The 13,670-nt window shown below is 35.5% G+C and overlaps 1 protein-coding gene across 1 annotated transcript; it reads left to right on the top strand.

Annotated features, from left to right (window-relative positions):
• Positions 1-7,887: 7,887 nt before the first annotated feature.
• Positions 7,888-10,260, top strand: LOC109171192 (40S ribosomal protein SA-like). Its single transcript, XM_019320315.1, has 5 exons — positions 7,888-8,152; positions 8,603-8,865; positions 8,962-9,159; positions 9,426-9,624; positions 10,019-10,260. Exons 1-5 carry the CDS (start codon positions 8,020-8,022, stop codon positions 10,114-10,116), a joined length of 891 nt encoding a protein of 296 aa, XP_019175860.1. The 5' UTR covers positions 7,888-8,019; the 3' UTR covers positions 10,117-10,260.
• The last annotated feature ends 3,410 nt before the right edge of the window (positions 10,261-13,670 follow it).

Genomic DNA, 13,670 nt, shown 5'->3' on the forward strand with positions numbered 1-13,670 from the left:
AAAGTCGTAGACATTCTTTTTTTTCGTCCGTCAATTATGTTACCTTCATGCTCTGTCTTCAACGAGTCCTTGTCATACACCAACTCTTCAGCTATCAACATGTTTTCCATCAAACCCATGCTGCTTTCATTTCGAATTGGCATTTCTGGAAAGTCCCTCAAGCTCTTCCCCCCACAGAGATAGCAAGTTCTCTAACTCCACCAGAGCGAACTGTTTCTTACCTGAATTCGATAACAACAACTCTTCATACACCAAAAAAGAAAAAAAATCAACAAATTAGTTTATTTAGAAATAATGATAAGCAAATAACAAAGTCGATTAAATAGATTAGATGCCGATATACTTGGATTTTGCATGAGACGTCGACGCTAAAGTTGTGCATCCTCCGCAAGAAATTCCCAAACAACATTCCACACCACCTCTGGCCTACTGATTGAACTTGAAGTGAGTAGCGTAGCAAACAACCGTTGCAAAGCATACGCGGATGCCAGTAACTCGAGTTAGTTCCTTGTCATCATTTAATAATCCATATTCATAACACGCATCCCTAAACGATTTGTGAATGACACCCACAACATTGTGAATAATATCCTCGTGGTTAGAAGGTTCACGTACCAGATTTAAAAGACATCTTAGATAGTATAATTCTCCACACCCTGACAAAACATAGAACAATTGTCCTATGAAGAATTCTTTCTTCCTTGGATGTCATTTCACGCAGATCTTGTCTCCGAACAAAGGGGGACTCTGCATAAGTCAATTATTCCTTTTTAGTACATATTAATTAATTAATTATTAATAACAATTTTTTTTTCTTTTTTAATACATATTAATTAGTTAATTAATTAATTATTATTCCCAAAAAAATTAATTAGTTAATTATTAATAATAGTTTTTGTTTTCAAAAAAAAAATAACAATTTTTTTATATTTCCAATAAATTATTAATAACAATCTCAGTCAAGGGGTTCATGGCATATATATTCTCAGTCAATTATTTTTTTAATACATATCAATTAGTTAATTATTAATAACATATTCTTTTAGAGGCACGGCAAAAATAACATATTATTTTTTAATATTCTCAGTCAAATATTAATAACAGATTTCTTTTCCAATTTATATATACTATTGTGCAAACGGTCTGACCATTTCCTTTTTTATTTAAGTCAATTTGGGATCATTTTTAATTTTAAATTAAGTATTAATATTTTTTTTCAATTGCGCTAATTCTCAGGCCATCTTTATTCTCAACCAATTATTTTTTTTAATATGTATTAATTAGTTAATTATTAATAACATATTTTTATATATATTTCTAGTAAATTATTAATAACAGATACATTTTTTCAATTTACCTATAATATAGTTAATCTGTTTCCTTTTTGAATTAGTTAATATCGGGATGTTTAATTTTCAGTCAATTATTAATATTTATTTTTTTTTCAATTGGTCTAATTTCCGTGCCATTTATATTCTCAGACACTTATTCAGTCGGGCAGGTGAGTTTTAATGGAAGTTTGAAATTTAGTAAATTTAACGGAGAATTACAAAACTAATAATGGAGAATATATTTTTTAACGGGAAAAGAAATAATATAATATTTTGTTGAATAGAAATATTAATTTTAATATTGTTTTATTGTATTATGAATGTGAATTTTAATGTAGAACTGTAATACGTATAGGAAAGTAGGAAGCAATATATTCTATTAGGAATTGTGTTATACTATTTTATAATATTAGAATATGAAATAGTGATTACATCCTCCCAAATACTCTGTCGGGCCGAGGTGTGGGGGTCCCTTAGGGTTGGGGAATCAACCTTTTGGGAGAACAATATGAATTTTAATGTAGAATTGTAGTACGAATAGGAAAGTATGAAACAATATATTCTATTAGGAATTCTATTACACTATTTTACAATATTACGCAAATCTTAATAGTATAGGATTGTTTTAGGTGGGAAATTAAAATGGAGGATTTTGTTTTTATATATAGTATAGATATTCGTGTAATTATAATTATTAGCTTAATTACCATAATAATTATTATATTTTATATAGTAATATTGATTTGGAGGTAGTTTGGGCGGGAAATTGCAAAAGTAGAATTTTGTTTTTATTAATAGTATAGATAGATTGGTAATTTTAATCTAGAATTGTATTAGGAATAGGAAAGTAGGAAAGAATATATTGTATTGGAATTGTATTACCATATTTTAATGTAGAATTGTAGTACGAATAGGAATTGTATTACCATATTTTACAATATTATGCAAACCTTAATTAATAGGTCGCGCAGGTCGGACAATGATGTAAGAACAATATTGTCTAATAAAAAAATATTAGTTTAATATTTGTAAATTAATGTACAGTTATATCTTTATTAAAATACATACAAAAAAAATATTAATACCATAATTACATAAATCATTTCAATAATGCAAAAGCATAATTGAAATATGAGTTAATTTCAACAATGGTCCTCCGACTATTGTGATTTTTCAAATTTGATTCTCGTCTTTTAATTTGGACAAAATAAACCCTTAACTATCAGAAGTGTTCCATCATTGGTCCTTCCGTTAACTAAGAGTTATATAGACGTTAAGTTAAGGGGTAAAAGGGTATTTTCCTAGTTATCTTCTTCAATTCTCCTTTCTATTCAAACCACATCTTTAACTCACATTTAGCCCATGAACCACCGTCTCTCTCTCCCTCTTCCACCAGCAACCCCACCACCTTGAGCCTCTGTGTCTCTTCCATTCTCTCTCTCTCGGCCAACAGAGCAGCAGCGACAGTGGCGGTGACTGGTGCAAGCAGCACTGCACCGGCGACAGCGTGGAGCAGTGGTGAGCTTCCTTCTCCGACATAGCAATCTCCAGTCTGACGTGACCAGAACAGTGTAGCAACTTCGTTCTCCTTGGCGGTTTTGGCCTCCAATTTGCTTTGTCACACTCTATAAACAGATCATATGTATTGTTAAGCCTATTTTTTCCATATGAAATTGAATTATATAAACAAGAGTTGATTTACTTTTGCAGCCTCGAAGAGTTGTCTAAATTTAGGACTTGCTTGAAGTTTGCTTAAAGCACTACTGAGTTCACCAACAGGATAGCTGGGCCGTCGAGTGTGGTTGTTGGTAAAGAAACTTGCTTGTTGTCATTGAGGATGACAATGAGGTTAGTATTGAGAAATCATGCATTGTTCATCGCCTCGTATGCTTGTCCTGCTGTCATTGCTCCATCTCCAATCACTGAAATCACATTATTGTTCTTCCCCAATAGGTCTCTTGCTACAGCCATACCTGCCAAAAAAATTTCAACCATAATCTAATCAGCTTCAATATTCAGTCCCCAGCTCGTCTACAATTCGTTTTTTACATTTTAGCATTGTTCTCTCTCTCTCTCTCTCTCTCTCTCTCTCTCTCGGCTAGCAGAGCAGCAGCGACAGTGGCAATGACCGGTGCAAGCAGCTCTTCACCGCCGACATCACGGAGTAGTGGCGAGCATCCTTCTCCGACGTAGCAGTTTTTCCGGCAGCAAGAAGGCGTCCTCCAATCTGGCGTGAGCAGCTTCATGCTTTTCGGCGGTGTGACAGCTACAATGGATCCAGCGAAGGTAGCTTCATGCTCTAGTTCCCTCTCGACGTTGCAACAATGGTTAGCGAAGGCGGTAACCAACAGTGGTGGCGGCTGGATCTCCCCCGCGAGTAGCTCTCTCAACGAGCTTCCGGTGACCCTTTTTTTTTCTCGACGAACAGAGCAGGTAGCAACGACGGACTCTTCTTGACGTGCTTTCCGGCGGCGCGGCGGCTACAATGGACCTTTCCGGCTGTGACGCAACTGGAAGCATACTAAAACCGTAGAAGAGGAAGGAAATTACAGTTGTATGGACCTAGCTAATAAAATGACCATTTTAGCCTCTACGTTAATGCCTAACTAACTGAAAGTAAATGGAAGGACTAATGTTGGAACAAATCTGAAAGTCAAGTATCTTTTTCGTCTAAATTAAAAGACGAGGACCAATTTTGGAAAATCATAATAGTCAGAGGACCATTGCTGGAATTATCTCTTGAAATATTGATTTTTGTACTAAATAATCGAAAGAAGATTAATTAAATAAAAAAAAAAAAAACTTAACCTATTTTTTTTAGAAAAATGCAAGAAAATGATTTTCAAAGTTCATGATTTATAATCTTTGATGCTCAACTTTGAATGCTATGTATTTAGTCGGACTAATTATTTGAACAAAGTTTATTTTAAATTTTATATTATATTTTAACATATTCTTAGTGTATGTTTAACAATCGAACCAACTTTGATTGAAATGAGATTCGAACGTAAGACCTTTCTTATAGAAACTAGTTTTTTACGCGCATTGCGCGATTGGGATAATGCCCAATGTTTTTTTTAATAAGTACTTTAAAGTATATCAAGACAGGATTATATTAGAATTGTTCATGCATAAATAATTGAATGTTGAATTTGCGTATTTAAATAGGTAATTCTAAGTTTATAAATGCAAGATAATATAGTCAAGATTGATTATAATTGTAAATAAAATAATTGTATAGATATGGTTGAAACCAAATACGGGACATAAGGGAGGGCAAATAAAAATTAGTGCATAAAATTTTAAATATATACTAATATTGAAGATCTAATTGTTGATTGTCAAACAAGGACATTGCGAGGTAGTTTTCCACTTCAATTTGTTGTGTAATTTGAATTTTTTTTTGTAAATAAATCCTCCAAGTAGTTAATATTTTTTTTTTTGAATGCCTCCAAGTAGTTAATATGATTGGCTTAATTATATTTTTTTTATTTTTTAAAACAATTATTATTATTATTATTATTATTATTATTATTATTATTATTATTATTAAATATATGTATACCCTTAGGTCATTTTACATGTTAATCTAAAAAGCTAATTTTTTCAAATATCTTTTTATCAACCGTTGATATAATTCGCTGGTCAAATCAGCTAATATAATCTGCTAACGCTAACCGCTAACTACTGATTGTCAAACAAGGACATTACGAGATAATTCTCACTTCAATTTGTTGTGTGATTTGAAAACTCTCTTTGTCAACAAATTCCTCAAGTAGTTAATATGATTGACTTTATTAATTATATTTTTCTTAATTTTTTCATGTTATTAATAAAATACTTGGTAAATAAATATATAACATTATTTTGTATTATAACTTTGATATTTAATTAAAAAAATAGTGCACAAAAAAGATAATATATACAATGTAGTGAATATAATCAATTGATGAATTTGAATGTAAAGAATTTTTACATTGGAGAAAAATAAAGACAATATAATATAATAAAATTATTTCTCTTAATTAATTTATTGATAATGAATAATTTTTTTTTAATAAAGATATTGTAGGGACAATGTAGCGAATATAATCAATTGATGAATTTGAATGTAAAGAATTTTTATATTGGAGAAAAATAAAGACAATATAACAAATGAAATTATTTCTCTTATTTAATTTATTGATAATGAATAATTTTTTTGAATAAAAACATTGTAGATATATAATTCTAAATTAAAGATCGAAATGCATATATATTATTTTTTATTGTAACTACTAAATTATTATTTAATTTAATAAAAGTAAAATAAAGTACTAAATATGACAACTTTGATTGGGATGAGGTTCGAACTTCGAACTTAAGACCTTTCTTATTCAAAGAAATGAATAAGTTAACTGTGAACTAACAAAAATTATCGGTAAAGATAATATATAACGGAAAAGTTAACAGATAATCATATTCTTTAAGGATAAATTAGTAAATCTTAAGAAAAAATTAAAATCTGATCAATCTGAGTCATTCATTTGATTAAAAAACTTGACCACCATTTTTTCTACCCATTATAGGTCTAACTCTCTTGGACTCTTATTAGTATATATATATATATATATATATATATATATATATATATATATATATATATATATATATATATATATAGTAGATTAATGAGTAAGTTAAGAATAGTAAATAGTTAATGGAATATTCTGTTACTAAAGTTTATACTAACGGAATGTAAGGTTATTAAGGAAAGAAAATAATATAATGGAGGGTAAATAAGGAAAATCATAAAAATATACTAAAATCCAAATAATATGAACCATTCATTTCAAGAAACAATTACACCAACATCTTTTTGTTCCTATTAAGGGCCTAACATTATTGACTTTTATTAGATTTGTATGTATTGTAGATGTAGATAATATACATTGTAAATTATAAAAATATATGTTGCAGCGGGTGACATGAAAAAAGGTACACAAAATGATGCTATTTTTTAATTGTGGTCCACGCAATAAGTATTGACTTTTGGAACAAGAAACTAAAATGCAAAATTATACTGTGGACCCGCGGTCCACAATGTATTGTGGTTCAATCTTCAAAACGCTGCCATTTCTTTTAATGAAAAGAGACGGCACATGATCTACATCGTTTCGCACTGTTCCGCATAAAGTAGCATTTGTTTGTATAACATTTTCAGTTTCATTTTATATACACTGTAGTTTCATTTCAACATAACTACAGTTACATTTCGATATAACTATAGTTTTATTGGACAATATACACTCAAATATGTGAAACTGTTATGCAGTTTCATTTCAACACAACTGCAGTTTCAGTTCAACACAACTGCAGTTTCAGTTCGATATAACTACAGTTTCATTCGACATTATGCACTCAAATATGTGAAACTGTTATTCGTTTCATTTTATATATACTATAATTTCAAAATAACACAACTACAGTATCATTTCGATATAATTACAGTTTCATTGAACAATATACACTCAAATATGTGAAACGGTTATTCAGTTTCATTTTGCATACACTACAGTTTCACTTCGACACAACTACAATTTCATTTCAATACAATTACAGTTTTATTTGATAATATAAAAATAATTGGTGAGACAATTTTATTTTAAATACACTGTAGTATCATTTTGTAGTTACCGCACTAAAAATGCGTGCTCCGTTAAGTTTTAATGGCGGCCGTTTCTTTACTTTTTGGACCATGGTCCACAATATAACAACAATTATACTGTGGACCGCGGTGCAGGTAAAAAATGGCGTCATTACAGTTAATGGAGCGCGCATGTTTGGTGTATTAATTTCCAACTGAAACTACAGTGTATCTAAACTGACATTGCCTCATGTATTATTTTTTTTTATTATCAAGTGAAACTGCAATTGAAATGAAATGAAACTGTAATTGTGTTGAAATAAAACTGCATTGTATACAAAATGAAATTGAATAACATTTTCACATATTTGAGTGTATATTACTCAATGAAATTGTAATTATATCAAAATGATACTGTAGTTGTGTTGAAATGAAACTGCAGTGTATATAAAATGAAACTGAATAACATTTTACATATTTGAGTGTAAATTGTGCAATGAAGCTGTAGCTATATCGAAATGATCATGTAGTTGTGTTTTAATGAAACTATAATGTATATAAAATAAAATTAAATAAAATTTTCACATATTTGAGTGTATAAATATCGAATGAAACTGTAGTTATATCGAAATAAAACTGTAATTGTGTTGAACTAAAACTGCAATATATACAAAATAAAATTGAATAACAGAGTTAGTTTTTGCGGAACGGCGTGAAACAGCGCGAAACAGGTACCGTTTCTTTTCATTAAACAAAACAACGTTGTTTTGAAGCTCGGTGCGTAATTGATTATGCACCGCAGTGCACGATATAATTGCTGGACTAAAACGTTTTGGGCCGTGTATTTCAGTGAGACTCATACCTGGACTTGGACTGAAGCTCAGCCCAAACACATTTCGACATTGTTTTAACCGTTAGTCGACAGGCGCATTTAGGGTTTTGTTGTCACCCTTTCCTGGAGTCACACATTTTCCAGCTCCGTGTCTCTCGCGGGTTGTAGTCGTCGGAGCTCGTCCGAACATTCAACTGTGATAGCGAAAGGCTTCCGACAAACAAACAACAATGGCGCTGTCGACAATGGCGCTGTCGACGAAGGAGTCGGACATTCAGATGATGTTGGCCGCCGAAGTCCACCTCGGCACCAAAAACTGCGACTTTCAGATGGAGCGCTATGTCTTCAAGCGCCGCAATGATGGTATGCCCCTACATTCTCTCCACGATTTTTGGATACTTTTTTTTTTTTAAAAAAAAAACAAATTAATTTCGGTTATTTCTGATGATAATTAGATACTCCGTATTAGCATTGCTTACTACTCTGTATTTAGATGTATATGTTCTAGATTTACTGATTTATTGGATTATTGACGTCTGCTCATTTTTCGTATCCATGCATTATACTGCATATCTGGATAGTAAATTGTCTCTATATATGTCCATTTTATGCATATTGTTTATATTGAATATTGAGTTTTTTTGGGTACATATAAAGCGATAGTGATTGTACTTGATACTTTCTGTTTAGAGTCACTGTGATATCAGATGAAGTACAAGTTCTTTGGTTATATTGAATATTGATGGAAGATGATACTAATTGAGGAAGAAGAGAAATGAATCTGTCTTACTGAGTTAATATTGTTATGATCAGGAATTTACATCATTAATCTTGGAAAAACATGGGAAAAACTTCAAATGGCTGCTAGGGTAATTGTTGCAATCCAGAATCCTCAAGATATTGTTGTGCAGTCTGCTAGGCCTTATGGTCAGAGAGCAGTGTTGAAGTTTGCCCAGTACACTGGAGCTCATGCCATTGCTGGTCGTCATACCCCTGGTACTTTTACCAATCAACTTCAGACATCCTACAATGAGCCACGTTTGCTCATTCTTACTGATCCAAGAACTGATCACCAGGTTGGGTCCCCATGGCATTGTTAAACTAATATGCTAAATTGATTGGAAATCGTTTTACTGTGAATCTTAATTCTAAGAACATTGAATGATTTGCAGCCCATCAAGGAAGCTGCCCTTGGCAATATCCCCACCATTGCTTTTTGTGACACGGATTCTCCAATGAACTATGTTGATATTGGAATCCCTGCCAATAACAAAGGGAAGCACAGCATTGGTCTTCTTTTCTGGCTTTTAGCAAGGATGGTTCTTCAGATGCGTGGAACTATTCCTGCTGGCCCCAAGTGGAATGTTATGGTAAGAATCTGAAATGTATTAATTTCCTTACTTCTACCTTTTAGGTGTATTTTGGGTTAAATAATTGAAGGGTGAAGTGAAGATGATGGATTGATGCAGTTCTTATTTGGATAATAATGTATTTTATGATTTGCTATGTGGGGTTCTTAGTGATGTTAAGAAAGGGAGAGGGACAGGACGTCATAGCTTATAATATGATTGTTGTTGTTTCAGAAGTTTAAAGATTGTGTTTTCTAAAATTATATTCTAATCTTTCCTGCTGGCAGCCGGATCTCTTCTTCTACAGGGAGCCTGAAGAGGCCAAGGAAAATCAAGAAGAGGAAGTGCCAGCTCTCCCAGAATATCCAGAGTATGGTGCCACCCTTGGTGGTGACTGGTCAAGTAGCCAAATTCCCGAGGCACAATGGTCTGCAGATGTACCACCCCCTGTTCCTGCAGCTGCTGGTGAATGGTCTGCTGATGCCGGTTAGTTCCCCTTTATTGTTAATATTATCTCCAAAGATACATTTATATATCACTCTATAGTTCATATGGTTGCCAACTGAAATACTCAATAATACTATTCTCTAGCAATGTTTCGGGCACATTATATAAGTGTTGTTTGCGATGTTCTACACTGGATTTGTTTCAATCCATGCTTTCAATGTGGAACCTAAAATTCACATATGTTTACATGTATATGTTTGTATTCATTTATTTCTATTTTGATTCCAATTCTTATTTACAACCAAACAAAGAGATTTCCACCAAACCCTATTACAATTACCAAGTATTTAATTCCAATTACAATTTTGATTTAAGTGTTTTCTTATTTTTCTTCAAATCCTTTCTAATGTACTGTGCATTGGACCGGATTTAGGTGCTGTTGGAGGATGGGATAGTGCAGTTGCCCCTCCGGTGCAACTCTCTGGTGAAACAGAAGTTCCTGCGATTGTGCCTGCAGGCTGGGATCAGTAGTTCCGAAAGAATTTGATACTTTGAACTCCCATTATTTATGAAATTTTTGCTTTGGTGTTTAGACAAAAACCAGAAAAATTGTTTGTTTAAAGATGCTTTAATTTCGTATTTATGAAACTTTTGCTTTGGTGTTGTTTTGTGGAAGATATGGCATATGGGTTCCCAGTCCCTTTTATTTTTTTGGAATGCCAATTTACGTAGATACGGGGGAGACAAAACCCTTCTTTTGGAGTAGATACAGGGGATTTTTTTAATCTGATGATGACGAGTGCATTGAGGAAGAGGACGAACCTAGATTACCCCAACAAGGGGAAAAAAGTTGTCTTCAACGGCCACAGATTCAGTCCTTAATCATCAAAAAATATGGGGAAGAACACCAAGTTTAAACTCTTGTGGGATGAGTTATTAACCCTTCGGCCATTGCCTACTTGAACTTGTGCAAGGAAATGTGACTGAATGTTTGGATAAGATTCAGGAGTATCATCAAGATGATCAAGTCACCAACTCGCTTTTCAAAGGAATTAAATGACTGTTATGTCGACATTAAGTCTAACGTGATTGCAAATTATACCGTGCACTAGGGTGCACAATGCATTGTGCACATTATGCACCCTGGCTCAAAACGACGTCGTTTTGTACCTTTTTCACATGTTTATTGTTAACCTCTAAAAAAAAAATCGTATTTCGAATGTACGGAATTGTATAATAGAAAACAGAGAATTTTATATCTGAAAACATAGAATTTTATATCGAAAGCACAGAATTTTTATAACTGAAAATTCCCATGTTTCGAATGTACAGAATTATATAATAGAAAACACAGAATTTTATACCTGAAAATACAGAATTTTTTTTAAAGGATAAAAAAATGAGGAAAGATAACCAGTGTATTTCGATGAATAACGAGCAGAAGAGTACAACCTTATATAAAGGAGTTCAGCACAGCACTAAAATAGGTGGAACAGCTAGAAAGAACAATACTCCCCCTCAAGCTGGCGGGGTGCAAGGGACGACGCCAAGCTTGCAACGGAGCTCGGTGAAGCAAACAGCAGAGAAAGGCTTGGTGAAGATATCAGCTAACTGGTCGTGAGTGGAAACAAAGTTGACCTTTAGGGCGCCGGTGGTGACTTTATCTCGGACAAAATGGTAGTCCACTTCAACGTGTTTGGTCCTTGCGTGGAAGACAGGATTGGAACACAAATACGTCGCCCCAAGGTTGTCACACCACAAAACAGGAACAGCTGTTGGCAGCAAACCCAGGTCTCAGAGCAGGGACTGAATCCAAGTGACTTCTGCCGCAACATCTGCTAGGGCCTTGTACTCTGCTTCAGTGGAGGAACGAGCCACGGTGCGCTGTTTCCTGGAAACCCAGAATAGAAGATTTGGGCCCAAGAAAACAGCATACCCACCTGTTGACTTCCTATCAACGGAGCACCCAGCCCAGTCGGAGTCGGAGAAAGCATGCAGAACCGGAGCGGTGGATGGATTAATACGGAGGCCAATGTCTAATGATCCTTTGACGTACCGGAGTATGCGTTTGAGTGCGACCCAGTTGCCCTGTGTCGGGGTATGCATGAACTGACAGAGCCTGTTTACCGAATAGGGTAAGTCAGGTTGGGTGATCAGAAGATACATCAATGACCCCACTAGTTGACGGTAGGGAGTCGGATCATCCAGAACATCTGAGTCATTGTGAGCAGCCTGTGCGGATACAGAAATGGGTGTGGCAAATGGTTTGCACGAATCCATTCCCGCCTTACGAAGTAGCTCGGTCATGTACCGTTTCTGTGAGAGAACCATGGAGTCTGCCACATCAACGGCCTCAATGCCTAAAAAGAACCTGGGTTTGCCGAGATCACGGATACGGAACACAGTAGAAAACTGGTCCAAAATAGTCGGAATCACGGCTGAGTCAGTGCCCATGAGTAAAATATCATCTACATATACAAGCAGATAGGCACGTATGGTCTCTGATTCATAAATATATAATGAGACGTCGGTTTTGGAGGACCTGAATCCAATTCGGACCAAGAAGTCATGTAGGCGAATGAACCAAGCCCGAGGGGCCTGTTTAAAGCCATATAACGATCGTTGCAACTTGCAAACATAATCCGGGCAGTTCGGGTTGGCATAACCCGGGGGTTGTCGCATGTAGATGTCCTCATTGACACGCCCATTTAAAAAAGCATTATGTACATCCAGTTGGCGCATGATCCAATTGTTAGAAACGGTGTAGGCAAAAAGAACCTGAACCGTCGTGGGCTTGACTACCGAACTGTATGTGTCAAGATAGTCTTGCTCGGGTATCTGGTTGAACCCCTTGGCAACCAAGCGGGCTTTATAGCGCTCAATAGTTCCATCAAACTTCCTCTTGATACGGTAGACCCACTTGCAGCCAATGACATTCATGTCAGGGCGTGGTGGAACGAGGTGCCAAGTTTGATTCTGTAACAGTGCGTTAAACTCGGCATTCATAGCATCGTGCCACTGTGGTAGGCGAATAGCCTGTGAGTGGCACGTGGGCTCATCATCATCAACAGAAGCAATTAAGGCTGTGGGGCTCTTTCGTTGAGCATATGTGGTAGTCCGCAACCTCATAACATGCGTGCGAACTGTGGGTCGCTGACGGCGCCGTCTTGTCGTAGTCGTGGTGGACGTCGAAGGTTGGTAAGAGGAAGACGCAGGTGCAGCCGTAGAGGAGGAAGTTGGCAACATACCACCTGGATTTTGGCCACTCGTCGGTGGACTCACCGCGGTGGACTCTGCCTACGAGCCATGCGTCCGGATTTGAGCACACCCCCAAGGTTGACTGGGCGCCGGAGTTGCTACAGTTGTGGTCCTCAGCTGTGAGAACGGAAACACCATTTCATTGAAGCGGACATGGCGGGAAATGTACACGTCCTGATTGTATATCCAGACACCTGTAGCCATAAAAAGATTCAGGGTATCCAAGAAACACACAAGACTTGGAGCGATAGTCCATCTTGTGCTCGTTGTAAGGGCGTAAATAGGGAAAACATTCACACCCAAACACACGCAACATCGTATAGTTGGGATGTTGTTGATATAGTTGATAAAACGGACTCGTGCCATTCGACACAGGAGATGGAAGGCGGTTAATTAGGTGAACCGCCGCCTCAAAGGCGTAGAACCAATATTTCCTGGGAACTTGACCGTGGGCTAACAAGGCGAGGCCTGTTTCCACGACATGACGGTTCCTGTGCTCCACACGGCCATTTTACTCGTGTGTATGAGGGCAGGATTTCTTGTGTTGGATTCCTGCGGCTGCAAAAACCGAACTTAACTTAATGTACTCACCCCCCATATCCGATTGAATACATTTTATCGAACGGGAGAATTGTTTCTCAACTAGTGACCGAAACCTAGTGAATATATGATAAACATCTTACTTGAGGCGCATGGGATAAATCCACATGAACCTCAAGAAGTCATCTACGAATAGTACGAAATATTTATGACCATCAACTGTGGGTACGGAAGATGGTCCCCAAATGTCAAAAAAAATTAAATCAAGAATAGAATGACTCGAATTT

Source organism: Ipomoea nil, unplaced genomic scaffold (genome assembly GCF_001879475.1).
Source record: "Ipomoea nil cultivar Tokyo-kokei standard unplaced genomic scaffold, Asagao_1.1 scaffold3400, whole genome shotgun sequence".
Classification (NCBI taxonomy): Eukaryota; Viridiplantae; Streptophyta; class Magnoliopsida; order Solanales; family Convolvulaceae; genus Ipomoea; species Ipomoea nil.

What these genes read in the sequence shown, in the direction of transcription:
- LOC109171192 (XM_019320315.1), top strand. Translation starts at nt 8,020, where the DNA reads ATGGCGCTGTCGACAATGGCGCTGTCGACGAAGGAGTCGGACATTCAG. An exon ending in ATCCAAGAACTGATCACCAG is followed by an intron (nt 8,866 to 8,961) that starts GTTGGGTCCCCA and finishes AATGATTTGCAG; the next exon opens with CCCATCAAGGAAGCTGCCCT. An exon ending in TGAATGGTCTGCTGATGCCG is followed by an intron (nt 9,625 to 10,018) that starts GTTAGTTCCCCT and finishes GACCGGATTTAG; the next exon opens with GTGCTGTTGGAGGATGGGAT.